At 53.9% G+C, this 16242-nt stretch overlaps 4 protein-coding genes across 4 annotated transcripts; 2 read left to right on the top strand and 2 right to left on the bottom strand.

The window, feature by feature from the left end:
- Positions 1–672: 672 nt before the first annotated feature.
- Positions 673–5325, bottom strand: A1O7_06940 (uncharacterized protein; the record flags this gene model as incomplete). Its single annotated transcript, XM_007760940.1, has 1 exon — positions 673–5325. One exon carries the CDS (start codon positions 5323–5325, stop codon positions 673–675), a length of 4653 nt encoding a protein of 1550 aa, XP_007759130.1.
- Positions 5326–6214: 889 nt separating this feature from the next.
- Positions 6215–7005, top strand: A1O7_06939 (uncharacterized protein; the record flags this gene model as incomplete). Its single annotated transcript, XM_007760939.1, has 2 exons — positions 6215–6464; positions 6512–7005. The coding sequence occupies 2 exons, from the start codon at positions 6215–6217 to the stop codon at positions 7003–7005; spliced, it is 744 nt and encodes a 247-aa protein (XP_007759129.1).
- Positions 7006–7492: 487 nt separating this feature from the next.
- A1O7_06938 (6-phosphogluconolactonase) lies at positions 7493–8290 on the bottom strand (the record flags this gene model as incomplete). Its single annotated transcript, XM_007760938.1, has 1 exon — positions 7493–8290. The coding sequence occupies one exon, from the start codon at positions 8288–8290 to the stop codon at positions 7493–7495; it is 798 nt and encodes a 265-aa protein (XP_007759128.1).
- A 5904-nt stretch (positions 8291–14194) lies between these two features.
- A1O7_06937 (uncharacterized protein) lies at positions 14195–14877 on the top strand (the record flags this gene model as incomplete). The annotated part of the gene is made up of 2 exons (XM_007760937.1): positions 14195–14217; positions 14298–14877. The coding sequence occupies 2 exons, from the start codon at positions 14195–14197 to the stop codon at positions 14875–14877; spliced, it is 603 nt and encodes a 200-aa protein (XP_007759127.1).
- Between the last annotated feature and the right edge of the window lie 1365 nt (positions 14878–16242).

Raw genomic sequence — 16242 nt, 5'->3', positions numbered from 1 at the left:
GCTGAGCGCGACCGTGAGCGCGTGCGGGTCAGCTGGACGATGTGCAGTACCGGGCACGTACCAGGTACACAGCCAGGACCAGGGCCATGCAAGCACTATAATGGCCGTGGCAAAGCGGGATTGACCGCCATGTATGGCTGTGCAAACTGATTAAGGAGGAAAAGACGCACTGCGACACTGAGATGTGTCCGTGATCACACCTGGAGAGGGGGATACATGGGCGAATCGTGAGGGTCAAAATGCCATGAAACCGTGGCCGCAGATGTAGTCGGATGTCTTTGCGACTGCCCCTCGGCACAGGTGAAACGAGGCGAGGCGGGAGCTAGGAGTGATAAGCCTGATGGACAGTCAGCACTGACCACCGCCGCCGGCCCAGATGTGCGTGCGAAGGGTGATCGAACAGTTATGGAGTCGTGGCTCGTGGCGACGACCAAGACAAGAAAAGGAGACGAAGCGGCGGGCCAATGGCGCGTCTAAGCGTCTGACACGAACCAATCGGAGGCCTTCAAGGGGCTGATCACGTGCAAGGCTGGATTCCTCGCGTCCACTTCGAAACGTTCCGCGTATCAGGCGGATGGGGCCTTCTAGTGGACTCGCCAAGGGGCATACGCATTCCCAAGCACGCAAGAGAAGGGCTTCTACGGAGAACACGCTGCTCTCCAATGTATCCGGCTATACACATGCTGGGCAGACTAGCTGAGGAGCACCATCCTCGGTTGGTGCCTGTCCCAGGCATTTCTGGTGGTACACATGCCGGCACGAGAAAACGACGAGGGGCCCGATATCTTCTCGTGGGGCATTTGATCCATCAGGGCTTTCGGCTTGGAGTGCCTCCTCCGAGCTCACTTCGACTGTGGCTTTGCCCTTTCCACGAGCGCCATCTTCTTCTTCGGTATGGTCGCCTTGTTGAATGCGTCGCCGTCGATCAAGTCTAGCTTCTTCCTTTTTCTGCCATTGCTCCCACACCCATTCCCCAATTCCAGGACCCCAGATCCGCCGGCGACAAACTTCGCATACCTGGCCTCGAGGTCTCCAGCCCCGCAGCCTGAGCCGTGTCACTTCGTCTAGGTGGACGAAAACATCTTTGTCCAGCATAGTATTCGACAGGGCCAAAAGTGACTCCTCATATGCATATGCTGAGAAGATTGTACTGATGACATTCCGTAACTCCGACAACGAAGGGCTTGTCTCGGCAGCCTGCGACAGGAATGCCCGTAAAATGCGTAAGAACACCATATCCCTACCAGCAGCGGTGTCACGCACTGATGCAGTACTGGTCAGGAGAGCTGTAAAGATCTGCTGGATCACAGTCCGCAATGCAGTTATGATCTCGGCATCTCTTTCGCCTGGCTCAGCCGTGACGTCTAGCACGCCCTGGACTGAACAATCTCGGGCGATACCCACAACGCAGAGAATGAGTTCGAGCCAAAGATTTTCCTCAAAGGACAGCGCCCGTGTCGCACTGGCCGCCCTTCTCGGTGACTTGGAGACTGTGGGCGCCTTAGGAGCGTTCTTCATCTGCCCTTGACAGAGCCAGATGCCCACCCGGGCGTACTTCTCCAATGCCTCAAGGACAGCGGTGCTAGGATGGGGGACCGAGGCATCGTCTCCTTGTGCGACGAAGTCGGTTTTCAAGCCCTTGAGCGTGGAGCCTAGGAAGAACAAATGTTTGGTCAAACGGTCCATTGCTTCCTTAACATGACCTTGCCGAAGTTGCAAGATCACAACAGCATCGATGATGCCGCTGTCCTCAATCGTGGGGAGCACCTTGGCAAGCCGAATGTCGCCCTCCTTGATGCTTTCCACATAGTCTCTGACATGCAAGGGGTCAAATTGGCACAAAAGGCGCACATATGATTCCACAAGCGCATGGCCATAGGAGCGACGACCACGAAGCTTGTCTTCCGGCTCTAGAATCATCCGAAGATACTCGTACTGCGCATAAGCATCATCAGATAACACCTGTATGAAGAGGTGATGTAAGTCCGGGGCGACCTCTTCAACGGTAGCAGCAGTTCTCCGTACATCGATCGTGACGAGGTCAAAGGCATGCTGCCGCACTGTCTCTCGGACATCCTTCCGCTGTTGCTCGGTCAAGGTCGACTCCGCTCGCAGACACTCGATAATTGTAGGGAATACACTTTCCTGGTCCTCGCTGTCAAGGAAGAATGTGGATATCATGTCGGAGTATTGGCGCTCCTGCTTAAACGCGGCCTTCAGAACCCGGTAAAACCTGGCCTGTCGGAGCAGAGGGACGAACTCCAGTACATTTGGCGGCTGATAGATCGAAAGGAGGTATTCTACGCTGAGCTGAGCATCTTCGCGCATGTCGTCCTCCGGGTAGTGGCAGAGTCGGCCGAAGATTTCTTGCAATATGGTCCCTGACAGAACCAGATACTGCGGATACTTGGCGAGATTGCGAGCGATGAACATATCCAGGTAGATGGAGTCGTCGGAGTCGAAATCGGCCGACATGACTTCTAGCAGAATCCGCACCACATATTGGCGAGTGTAGGTCCGCGATGCCGAAGCTTGGCTGATATTGAGGTTGTTCAGCGAGTCGTCATCTGCCGAATTCAGATAGCTATCTTCGAAAGCCTCGTTCATGGCCGCGATGAAGCTAGCGGTGTCGAAGCGGAGGACGCGAGCGAGATTCTCGAAAGAGGTTGCAGCCTTCGGGCTAGGTTCGCTTCTCCTTGTGGAAATACCATTCACGCTCGTGCCTCCAGAAAAGAAGAAGTCGTAAACTTGGCATTTTGCATTTGTAGCCTCCTCATCGTCCATCGCATTCCCAGTAGGATATACTCGATCCGTCAGGATGAAGGAGACGTACGGGAAAATTTTCTGGGCTAGAGCATATCTATCCATAACATCGACTGTTTGTTGGCGTAACCCTTCTTCGCCGTTGGCAAAATCGAGGAGAATTATCAAGGGCGTAGTATAGTCGTGGAGAGACTTCGTCCAGACAAAGATATAGGCATCATAGAGGCCGTATCGTTTGCAAAGAGTCGTCACTTGATCAATGTCCATGGTCGAAGTATCGAGCATGCAAATGATCTCCTCCAAGACTGACGGTGTATGCGTCTGAGCAAAATGGTTGATCAGAGTCTTCAGAGCGGGTGGGGGCACTGATATTACCCTTTGGTCCAGGATATACGGCTCCAGGACATCAACGAACAAAGGTCCCTGCTCATGCTCCTCATACCACGAAAAGACTTCCTCGAAAAGGAAGTCTTGATCCTCCATGATGAGACATGCTTGAATACAAGCATCAGCAAGCTCGACCATCTGAGGCTTCTCAATCTGATCATTGCCGGCCTGTTGGTTCTTCCCGAAGGCATACTTCAAAGACGCGGTCATCATCTCAATCAGCTTTTCTCTGACTAGACTCGCGCGCGTCTCGTCATCTTCGGGGAGTCCAATCGTCGCCTTTTCTCCTTCGCCCTGGTAGTATTTTGCGGCAAGTTGGATGGCACCGATAAAGTCACCTATATTGATCATGGCCAAAAGTCGGTCGGCCCAATTTGTCAGGACTCCTGTCCAGATATCATTGACGCCAAGCAGGAACAACCGCCCCTTATAAGCTCGGAAACTCATATGAAATGCGTCTGCAACAACCCCGTGCATCGAGGTGTCCTCTTCATCGAGTTGTTCGATGATGGCTATAAGTTGTTGAGAATAGAGGTCTGCGTGATAGACGTTCTTTTTCAGAAGGTCGAAAGCTTCTGTAACATGCATGGTCAAATCTTCGATTATCAGTAGTTGTTGGGTGATGGTAAGGAGCGCTAAGACCGATTTGTTCAACCACTGTACGGCAACGATGGCTTCCTCTGCCTGATACCGGCTCCTGGCCAGAAATTGTAGCTCAGGCGGTTTGTCCTTTCCAGCCTCGTCCTCGCCCTGCATCTCGTGCACTTCCAAGACGGTAAGGATGTTCGACCAGGCATAGACAAGCTTCGACCTTGAGATCTCGGCCTGTCCCGACTTCAACTTTATGGCTGGGAACCATGCCAATGCAGCAGTCATGGCGCTGTGAGCCGCTACCTCTTTGGGACGAGCGGCTTTATGTTGGGTCTGAGCCACGGGTGTGGTCGAGACAATGACGAGCAAGTAAGGGGTCAGCATGGCCACTAACCCCAGGCTGTCTGTGCCTTGCTCTATGTTGCCAAGCGGTAGAGGCGAAAAGGCCAAGACTGAGCTCTTCTTCTGAGGCTGGGAATTCCGCGAGACCATTTCCGGGTAGCGCCCTAGGATTCGAGTAGTGCGAACAACGCGGCTAACCGCGCCCATGCCTCGAGTTGCAAGATGAGAGAAGGCCATGCCCTTGTCATCGGCAGAGACAAGGGCGGTATGCCTATAGCCGAGGAACCCGATGTGGAGCACAGTACTTCCTACAATATGGCCGTCACCGCGTCTGGCTTGAGGTTGGGAAATGTCCATTGGCTGGATATGGAGGAACGGCCGAGAAGGTCTGGCCACTTCCCACGTGAAGATGTGCCCAGTCGCATGCGCAGCGGCAATCGTGCTATGGTCGGCAGATATTGCGAGAGCTGTGACAGGTCCGCTCTCGGCAGCTTTTGTGCCACTCCCGATAATAGCTTTATGATTTTGATGATGGTCGAAGACGAGAACCAGGCCTTTGGACGTCCCCAAAACCAGCTGATCTGCCACAGCCAGACACGTTGGGCTTCCGAAATTCCTTCTCCCGATCTCAGAGAACGCCTGCCCAGAGACCTTCTTGAACTTGTTCCACCTAATGACATCCCATGGATTTACGCCCTCGTCAGGTTCGGAGGGTGGCTGGAACGCAAAACTGGCGACGGAAGAGTGGCGCGAATGGGTGCCGAGGAAAGCAGGCGAAGCAGATCGGAGAGGCAAGAGCTGGGAACTCGACAGGCGGGATTGGAACCGGATGTCAAAGGGACGGTGCGGAACTGCTGGGCTGCCTCTTCGGGCGGGACTGCGGATGGAGCCAGCATCGCTCAACGAAGATGACAGTATCCAGTCTTGTCTGGATGGCGTGTCATCGGGTGTTGACAACGAGTCGTCATTGCTCAGGACGTTTGTCGTCCCGTTGACTGGACTTCCATCGTCGACTCCATTTGGATCTGGCAGTTCCTCTTCGTCTTCAGTTGTATCGCGTTCAACGTCAACTTCGGCACCGGAGGCTTCAACGCCTACCACCTCTTGTGTCTGTAGTTCAGGCGTGATCTCGGGCACATCTCCGTCGTCGGGAATAGCAGAGTTCCTGCCATGCGGGCTCTCGCTAAGGGTTTCGTCCTGGTTGCGCAGGAAGCTCTCGCCCTCATCTGGGGTCGAGTTCATCGATGTATCGTGGACGCAGTCATTGCTTCGTAGACCGCGTCACCAGGGCAGGATTTCCAGTATCTTTGCACGATATTAGGGACTTAGAAACGTCCCCAACGCAGACAGAATCAATATCAAGGTGATGGCCGTAGTTAGAGCAGGTTGCTCCTGCGCGCGGATATGATTTTGTGACTGGAGGTGACGCGAAGAGGATCGTTCTCTTGACTGCCAGGACAATACAAGACGTGGAAGGCGAGACCGGGACTCCGTGTGTGGCTACTGATGTGCCTCAGGCCTGCTTGCGCAACCACCAACCGACCTACAACGCGCCGATGATTCTCCATGTGGAGCACTTCGCAAGCGCACGAAATGCTCCGCACTATACTAGTACGGAAAGGCATCATGCCTCGGTAACGACGAGTCAAGCCATCTCGCCATTAATCATCCATCACTGTGTGACTGTTATGGCGGTCATTCTTGGAACATGTGCCGGCTTCCGAAGCTCATCTGAAGCTCGGTACCACTGTTGACTGCGACATGTCTTCCTTCGTATGGAGTACCACCCACCGCTCAGCCTGATCGCAAGGCCGCAAAGCCTCCAAAGCCTCTTCACCCTGCAGTAGCAGCGACACGACCCTTCTATTGGACCGCAATGAGGTTGGATGTGTTCGTAACGTCTGTTGTGTCTGTTGCTTCTGTTGCGGTGGTGCTTCAAAAGCGGCAGAGTGCCACCAGTTCTATTATAATCGTACCCTCCCCATGCTACGGTATCTGCAGTGCGTTCACCTTTTTACTGGAGCGTCAGTGGGCAGTCCTTTGTTGACGCGGTGCAACAGATAATGCTTCGATAACCGCTCAGCTGGTTGGACAAGTCGCCAGCACACTCTGTGCTCTGGATGGGGAGTTTATGAGCTCCCTGAATGCGTGCGAAGCATGCATAGATCGCTACCAAGGCTCCAGCACGACGAACGCCACTTACTCTATCCTAAGCTTCTATGTGAACTGGTGTGCAGAGCAAGGACTCGCAGAGCCTACTGCCTCAGTTGACCCTGAGCAGATATCGTCGTACACTGCGTCTGTTGGCTCTTCCTATGCATGGTGCGCCGGGTATCTCCTAGTATCGAGCAGCGTCGCATCCAACTGTTCGACATCCAACCGTAAGGAAAACATTGGTCGCATCGGGAACAAAGACTGATATGCGCAGCGCCGACAACGTCCACTACTAGCGCGTCTATCTCGTCGAGCAGCAGCACAGCTCCCTCGACGAGCACTAGCACAACCGCCTCTCCTCCTCGGGCGACGTCCTCCCAGCCCGACTCAACATTGGGTGCGGCGGCAGCCCCAACGCCTGCGGCAGATCATTCAAACACGGCGGCAATAGCCGGTGGTGTTGTAGGAGGAGTGGGAGGTGCAGCAGTGGTAATCATCGTCGTATGGTTTCTGCTCCGAAGACGGCGCAAGAAGCCAGCCGCACTGCAAGATGACCAAGCGGCCCACGAAAAGGCACAACTCCATTCAGACGACATGAAGCCTGACCGCAAGGAGCTGGAAGGCACACCAGCTTCTCAGGCATTGTTGGAGAAGAGGCCGACTGCAATATCGGAGTTGCCTGCAAACGGAGAAGTAGCCGACAATGCTAGACTAAAAGAGATGCCGTCGAACGAGCCCGCAGGCCACGAAATGGACCACCGAGAATGAACTCGCCGCGCCGCGCAGCTGGTTGGGCAAGATGGCAGGGACGGCTGACTCGACCACCCTGGGTAGTAGTGGTAATACCAGGACCGCACCAGCTTCATGATTTGCATATTTGCGACACAAGAACTGGATGACAGGAATAGACATAATGTGCTGAAGTGAAATCTAGTCTATGAACATCCGCCACATCTTGTCAGTGTGTCGAAGGTATCTGCAAGGGAAGTTGAAGTCCACCACCAACTCCACATTCATCGTCATGCATCGTGTGGGACGCAGTATACATAACAGACCGGGGCTTTCTGCCACGCACCCATCTCTGCCGTTGATACGCGGGTAGACGTACGGTGGCTACTCAAAAGCCACAGTCGCCCTGATCCTCCGCGTCCAGCACTCTTTCATTGCGTCTATGCAGGTGCTTCGCGCCTCGCCCGAGAGCCTGTGCTCCAGAGCCTGCTGTGCGCCTATGCCTTATGGTCGAACATCAAGAAGATCACAGGCTGCCCCTTCTCGGGAATGCGACGCCTTGGACAGCTGCATCATCTGTGAACCAGCTGACTTTGTCCGCACCGCCCTCATTCACCAGTCCACACGGAAGGGTCCGTCCTTCGTCATCAGCCTCCAAAATCTTTTTCAGGATGGCCTTTTTCCCACCACCTGTAGCGACAAATGCGATCTTATGCGCATGCGTAACAACAGGCAGAGTCAAGGTAATCCGCCTTGGTGGTGGTTTCGGACTATCTTCAATCGCCGCAACCCAGGCATCCGTCTCACGCAGCAATTTGTGCCCGGGGAAGAGACTGCAGGTGTGCCCGTCGGGCCCGCAGCCCAACAGAATGAGATCAAAGACGGGCACTCTCACTGAGTCCTTACTGGCGAAACTCGAGGTGAGCAGTTCTTGGTATTGATCCGCCAGCTCCTGTGTGTTATCCAGTTGTTCCACATTGATAGGATGAACTGTCGGAGTGCCTTGCTCTTTCGGAACCTTCTCCAGTAGATCTTTCTTCAACAACCCGTAATTGCTGTCCTCATGATCGAGAGGCACGGCCCGTTCGTCTGCGAAGAAGATCTCCCACTTCGAGAATTGTGGGGCTGAGGCAGGATCCTCGCTCTCGCCCGCGTTCAGGAGTGCTTTTGCCAGGGTAGCGGGAAGGCTGCCGCCAGAGACGGCGATTTTGAAGGCGTCATGTCGCTGAAAGGCGGCTTTCTGGGCTTGAAGGATGTAGGTGCGCAGATGGGCTGCGACTTCGTCGACTGTGGGGTAGCTGTAGAGGTTGGGTTGCTTGCCCATCTTGTCCGATTGCGTCGCTTGTGTTCAATCAAGTGTGCGGCTAGACTTTTCGTGGCTCAAAACGCTCGTGTATGGCCGGTCTTTTTCGTTTCTCGAACAGCGTCGTGGTGAGGTTGTCGGACGTTGGACAATCGAGGAGATTTACCGTGTGCGATAGAGGATCGATCCGTATCAGATGCAAAGTGGTGGAGCTCGTTATTCGGGCCGGGAGATTAATGACGCACTGCTTACCGAGTCCTATCGGAGATGGCGGCTCGGTAACCTCAACAGATGGTGTGGTGGGTGGAATGTACCATGCACGGATGAAATGAAGTTGAAGAAAAGGAAGCACCACGAATTAGACAGCCCTTGAAACTGAGATCTGAATTTCAGTTCACTGTGGCTAAAACAGGATAGACGACAGTCGCAAGTCTGCATTGCCGATCACCAGAACGTGGCTGAAGAGAGTCCAGTTGAGGCCGACGACACAATAGTCTATCTGTCTGACACGACATTTCCCCAGCCAAGCATAATACTGGAAGAAATATCCACTGCTAAGTACCAGAGCGTCCTGCCTGTCTGACGCCTCAGTTGTGAAGCATGACGGGGAACCCCAAGGGTTCTCCACCAGACGAGAAGCCGAGTTCTGACTTTGGCCCAGTAGGACGACCCAGCCACTGGGCATCGTACGAGCGGTGCGGTACTGTGGTACGAGTACTGAGTGCCTGCTAGACTGTCAAAAGTATTGCTGCACAGGTTTCTCTTGCCCCAGCAAAGTCCGGAACATTGTTGCGAGCCGGCAGCGACACTTCGTCGGCGATGGAGATTTCTGTCCATGGCCAGAAGCAACAAGTTCACTGTGAAGCGGAAGTTGCGGATCGGCTATGCTGTTCCACAAGGTCTAGAATAACCTCAGCGCTGCAACGTTCTGCCTATACGGAGAAGGACCGGGAATATACGGATGTCTCTTGCGCTCAGGCTGCGTTGCTGGGGGTGCCGGACTGTACTCCGTACACAGTACGAGGTATACTCGTACGATGAGAGTTGGACACTCGCAGTCTGAATACGTGGAGCTCGAGGAACCCCACGCACGGAGCCAGTTTAGCAGCTTCAATTGCACTGGAACAATTTTTCCGTCGGCTTAGAAAAAGCCATCCGAAAGCCTATCGGTCTCCAAGTCGTTGCCGAGGGTTGTGGCTAGAACAAATGATGAGAGATCGATGACGAAGCTAACACGGATGTTTTAACCTGACGAGCCCCCGGCCTCAAAAAGCAGGTCAAGGTGTGGCGCAGACCAATGAGACGCGCTGCAACGAGTGCTTCGCGCAGATCCCAACGGCGAGCCAAGCCGAATGCGGAACAGTCAGTTCCCGAAACGCGATGATTGGAGGGGTAGAGGATACGGAGGGGCTCCAAATTCCGGGCCATCGTGGCTTGGGCTGCGCCGCGCGTAGATTTGCGGTCCGAGATCGAACTCGACGCTGGCCATCGACATTGCACATTCCCGCTGATTGGAACCATGCCATTTCCCTTCCCTCGACGAGCCGCGACATCGAGATTCTGCATCTGCTCACGGCCATTTTTCTGCGTCGCCTTGGTTTGCCGTCATATCCAGTGTTTCATCGTGCCGTCCATGCTCCCATTACCCCGTCCGCGCGACACCATATCTCGTCTCTGCCCTCCACTTTGGCCTCGGAGGCTGTTTGCTTTGCTTCCCTTTCCTGCATCTGCCATAGCATATACACATTGCCATATTCAGTACATATTGTCTTTCTGACTAACAGTCTCTTGCTATACAAAGTACCATATCTCTGCTTACTCTCCCAACCCATCCTTCTCTTCAGCAACTCAAGCCACACAACTCCCATTTACAGCCCGCCGAGTGGCCATGGCGTCGACACCTTCAGTCTTGCAGCTTCAAACGCACGCCGCCAGCGGTGCCTCCAGGGTCAAACCCATGTCCCAAGCCGGCAAAAGCGATGACAGCATCAACACACTCTCATCAAGCCGGTCTGTTTCTCCAAAGTCATCCTTGGACATCGTGCGCTGCTCGCGGTGTCAGCGGTCCTTGAGCATTGATACCTCAATGCCTGCACACCACAGCGGTGCAGTCAAGTTTGCAATGAACTCCTACTACTGCACGAGATGTGCAAACGTCGTCGGCTTTGTCAAATGAAGTCTGTCCAAGGCAACAAATTCACATAAAGCCCCCTTCAGATTACAATCCATCCGGCTCCTTCTGGAGTCCCAATACATCAAGACCTACCTCGGTACCAAACATTCAACACACTTGTGACGTGCGATAATCCAGACCCAAAGGAGCAGATCCGAGAACAAAAGCCATCTCGTACTACGCAGGATCCAGCACATGGAGGAAGACAATGCAGTCCAATTGGACATGAATCAAAAAGATGGGGAATCGGTACTTTCATAAGAGGCATACACGGGGCAGAACGCGCCACGGTGCGACAAGGACGGCCGCCATCATGAGTCCGAAAGAGCGAGGTCGAAGACAAGCCTGTCGGGCGATTTTCGAATGCCATGAGAATCTGATGGGGTTACGACATGATGCGAGCGTGTTAGGGCGTATTTGTTTTCTTTGGCACATTTTCTAGGGTATGACATTGCATTTGGCATGCAGGTACACACCGGAGGTAGCTCGAAGCATGTCCTCTGCTGGATTGAGGCTGCATATTTCGTACACTGGAACATCCAGTAATCGAGCAATTTACACACCATCTAGACCTGTTTACAAAATGCGCTGCGTGAATCTCATCCGTCGTCGAGCATCGTGCTTTCCTCTACACAGAATGGAAGCCCAAGCCTGATGCAACCCTTGCGGTCGTGACAGGTACTGTAGCAGGCGACAGGCGGCATGACCACCAGTCTTTGCGTCAGAAGATGTTGCGCAGGTGCGAGCCGGGCCAACCTGCTCGAGCGGAGGATATTTTGGATGTCTGGTATAGGAAATCTCCAGCTCCGATCCATTGATGCTCGCTCCGAAAGCGATGGCTTCTCTCACGATGGACGAATCAACTGGAGACGAACTCCATGGCCGACGGCAACACCGGAGGAACGGCCTCTCCCCATTCGTTGTACGATGGGCGTCCCCAAGTACAGTAGCACAACAACAAGCGCCGGCTGAGATCTCGATGACAGTTCCAGCCGCTCGGTTGAACAAAGCAAATGCGCGAGCCCGAATTCTCCATCTCCCTTGTACCACCGGGGAAGCACAGCAGTGCAGGACTTAGTATCACGATGCCCATGCAAGATGGCGCAACATGGCTTGCCAATCCCAAACAAGCAGCTTCGAAACCGACCACCGTTCAGCAATCAATCTTGACGCCACCTCACAGCTGCAGCTCAAGAGAAGTGACAGGATCTCGTGTTTGTTCGGTACCCGCATGATCGCTCAACTACTGGCTATTGGTACGAGCAGTCACGTCGTTCTATCGTAGTGGTGTCTTTGGTACCGAAGTTGCGAGGGTGTCACGAACTGTACCGAGATTCCAGTGCATGCCAGCTGACCTGGGTGCCTGGGCACGCCACCAATCGCTCCTCATGCGACCGAGCACTGACTGAACACAATGGGAACGTGTTTGTATGAGCACGAGGATGTGCAAGAAGAGGCCGTTGAATTACACTGTCCCCCTTCGGAGGCTTCCTGACGCTCTGTCCCCTTCGAGTGTCGCCCAATGAAGAGGCGAAGCGAGGAAGTGAAGAGACTGGGGTTTGGACTGACATGCTCTTCCTCATGTTCGATCGGATCTATCATTGACCCGAGGTCGATGGACACGATCGCGCCAACAGGGGTCTAATCTGGGTTCTCATGCACAGGTCTGGAGATTGGTACAGTCTCTACACTGTCCTCATCTTGTCTAGCACTAGCCTGCGGCTGTCTCTCAGAGCCGGATGAACAATGGCGGATGCCGCCATCTGCTCCCCATGCCATAACCTCATAAGCGCTCTTGATTCCAGTCGGCCGCAGACTCCGTATGGGTTCACAGCAGACCGTTCCCTACGTGAGATATGCTGGGTATATTTCCAGCAAGCCCCATTTCCGAATGACAGCCCATGGCCTCTCCTCATGGGTGCCAATTCCGCGGCGCTATGACTGGCTCTTAACGGCCTAGCAAGGTCTTGCATCTACCACAATTGGCACGGACTTCTCAGCTTGCCAAATGAGGCTGCAGGGATCGCTGTTCCGATGGCCTGCTCGAACGTTGAACAAGGATAACCCGAACTCGGTCCGGTGGAAGGACGCCACCCCAGATACTCGAGCCTTCCTCGAGTGGCATAACCTCACCAGTGATGCTGCCACTAGGAGGAGAACAGGCGCATTTGCCGTATGCGAGGCAGGAGTGATATATCTGATATCACATTCTCGCAAAGGGGCCTACCCAAGGGCACCTCCGGATTATGCTGACTCGCAGCAACCTCAGTCATTGGATTTGTCCCAAGCACTCAGTGTCAACTTCCCCACCAGCCAATCTGCTTTACGTGTCTTGAACCTATACTGCCTTGATGAGAGAATTTACTGCCACGAGAGCCCAAGCCACTGTTGCACCGGAGCAAATGAGCACTGGTAGGTCGTGTGTATAAAGCACGGTTCGAGTACACTCGCAATCAGGTCTTTTCGTTCATGAAGAGTGTTGCTGTCTCTATGGACAAAACAACCATTCGGCGAATTCGAGCATTATCGCTCCCCTCTGTCTCTGTCTCGGCCTGGGGCTCATCGCTTTTTAGGGCGCATGTGGGAGAGCAAAATTGACGGTACCAGACGTTCACCCCTGCTGATTCTGGATCCGCCCGGCGTGTGCAAGATACGAGATAACCTCGCCGTTTGGAGAGGGATTCGACGGGATCGACCCTCAGTTCTCTTTTCAAGAAGAAGTCGCCATTGGGCTCCACCTGAGATCTGAGCCATATGCATCAGATCAAAGGTATAGAGGCCGACTTTCACATCCAGTTCCCGCCCACCTGCGCCGAAGGCCTCTGTCAACAAGAGTGCCAGATCCATTTGCGTCCTCTCTGTTGCCATTCGATGGAAAGAACGCGATAAGCAGGTCGAAAGCTTTGATTGATCTCGACGATTAGCCCTCAAAAGCCCTGCCAGTGTCAGCCCTTCCCCGCTATATGCGAAACTATGCCCGAAAAAGGCAACGTTCATCGACACCGGACGTCGAGCCGAGACGAAGAACAGTATATCATCCTGGTCCAACCTGTATGTACGGGAGAGGTTGGCAGACTACTCCGAAAACTGACTATGACCGCCACAGATTCCTCGCCATTGTCGATGGCAAGAGCTGAAAGACATGACCAGGAACCTCGGAGGCCAACAGAGCCTGAAAGCCGAAGTGTTCGAGGTTGGTAATGGAACCCAGATGGGGCATTGTACCATCAAAGGGAGAGCTGATGCAGTAAAGGTTTATGGTAAGTCACTACATTAGACCCCGAGCTCAGTCCTTATCCTCTACAGAGAACTTGTGCACTCGCGGCTGGAACGGCCAGCGTGTCCGCGTTCAGCTGAGTACGCGTGAAAAGAATGGCGTCCTGAGAACAGTCGAAGGACCAAAGGAGAGCAACGGGTCGGTTGACTCTGCAGCACCGGCCAGCCTGTCTCATCCTCCTAAAGGCTCTATGGCCATAGCACAGCCTGCGATGTATGTATTGAGGCCAACAGCGGCAGAGTCATCTGCTAACTCTCTCCAAGACCAGCATATACCATGGCAGCTCAACCATCAGCATCGTTGACGTGCAACCCACAGTATATCAAAGTGAACGGGTGGTCATCGCAGCAGGGAGCACCTTCTCCTCACGCCCCCAGAGGTCCAGTCGCCCCCTATGCTGCGGGCGTGTGTTCGAGTCAGCAGGTCTACCTTCCATCAACTGCATCCACACAGACAATGACCGCTCCTGCCCAATATGGCGCACACTATTCAAGCAGAGTCGGTCCAACCCCAGCCTCTCCCGTTGCACCACTTCCACCTCGTCCCATCAACGACGGGACAACAATATTCTTGTCCAGCCTCCCCTATTACCAATCCGAAAGCGAATTGTGCAGCCTCCTCAAGCGCTACGGGAATGTTCTCTACCTCGAAATCCACCCGGACCACTGCAACCCCGGCAAGAACAAGGGCACCGCACGGGCAATGTACAGGACCTTATCCGAGGCTCTCAGTGCAGTCCGCGGCCTCGACGGCCACATCCTTCGAGACCGCAAGATCAGCGTCAAGCAGGAGCGGAACGAGCCCTCTGGCCCAGCAAGGCCTAGAAGACCATTGCACACCCCCCAGGACAGCGCCAGCAGCAGCGCATCGAAGCAGAAGAAGAATGTGGAATTTTCATCAGCGGCTTCGGGCGCCAAGTCCAAAAGGTCGCGAGACGCCGTCAGGGGACCCTCCCGTGCGAGCGATAGGCCTCAGCGGTCTATCTCGTCTACTGGATCGGGACCCCTCGTGGTCAACGGTGCCGCCGCCCAAAGAGGCAGCCAGGCAGCAGCGTCGTCGAGGGATAGTGATGACAGCAGTGAGGAGGACAGCGATAGCGATGACGATAGCGAGGCTTCATCCGCTGACGAGGAGGACGGTGTGCGAGAGGTGAGCTAACTCCCGCGAGAGGCTCTTGGTTTGATTTCCATTGCCTGCCAGACTGCCTCACGTGTGAAGTTCTATTTTCGACTTCAATCTCAGGATTACATAGCTAACTTGCGCGCGTCAAGGTGGCTCGCAAGATGCACGACCACAGGCTTTGAACGGTCATTCGTCCATCTGCGCAACGCGACGCGCTGCAACACTGGCGCACGAAACGGGGGCAGGGCACAGATGAGCTCGACCCAGCTCCGCCCGGCCCAGGACGGAGGCCAGATACCTCTGTGGTTTCGTACTGTTTCTCGGACAACTTCGCGACCCATTGGCCCGTATCGGTACTCTTTGTTGTTGCTATTGCTGTTACGGCTCTTTATTTGTTGTGTTCGCCATTTCCTGGTCCGTCGCTTTTATCTCTAAAGTACCATCGCGTCGCATTCTCGCATCGCAAGTGAAGTTTGAAGTGTCGTCAAAATATCTGTCTTGGGATAGCATATTCAATTGTATCGCTTGTCTTGTTCTCGTCCTTTCCGAAACACGGCATGGGGATCGGTGGATAGTCGAGATGAGATATCATTTATGTAGTCCTCTTTATACTTATTGAGATACAAGCCCATGAAAGTCAGGGATGTCAAGATCACAATCGACGTGATTAGGGAGATCGAACTTCCTCTTCGACTTCCTCTTCGACTTCCTCTTCTGCCGCACGACTTATGTACCGGCAACCGGGTTCTGGGCTGATCTGCGTATAATCTATATTTGTTAATGGTGTTGGGTTGCCTTCCACTGCGCCGAGGTCCACCGAGTCTACATACCCGTCTGTATACCGTAGTGGTAGGGAACTCATCCATCGTCGTCACGGCATTACCATCGCACAATATGCGAACTATACCCACGCCGGCGAGTGTTCTCTTACAGTAGTATAACAAATAGCTGGAAGTGTGGACACGTGGACACATGAGACAGGCCAGAGCAAAGCAAAGCGAAGCAGAGCAAAGCAAAGCGAAGTAAAGCAAAGCGAAGCCAAGCAAGGTACAGCAAGCAAGCAAGGTACAGCAAGCAAGCAAGGTACAGCAAGCAAGCAAGGTACAGCAAGCAAGCAAGGTACAGCAAGCAAGCAAGGTACAGCAAGCAAGCAAGGTACAGCAAGCAAGCAAGGTACAGCAAGCAAGCAAGGTACAGCAAGCAAGCAAGGTACAGCAAGCAAGCAAGCAGGGCACCTAGACATGGACACCGAGGCGATACACTAGCACACTAGACCCAGTACAGCAGAAGATGAACTGTCCGGATCGTTCTATCGGGCTCCTAAGTTACAGTAGGTACAGTAATTACTGACCTTTGCGCCGAAGGGCTCATATTGTACCGCATACTACTGGTATCTATAGG

This window comes from Cladophialophora yegresii (genome assembly GCF_000585515.1).
Source record: "Cladophialophora yegresii CBS 114405 chromosome Unknown aczIN-supercont1.5, whole genome shotgun sequence".
NCBI lineage: Eukaryota > Fungi > Ascomycota > Eurotiomycetes > Chaetothyriales > Herpotrichiellaceae > Cladophialophora > Cladophialophora yegresii.
The sequence above is the reverse complement of the archived record's forward strand: the minus strand, read 5'-3'. Positions and strand labels throughout refer to the sequence as shown.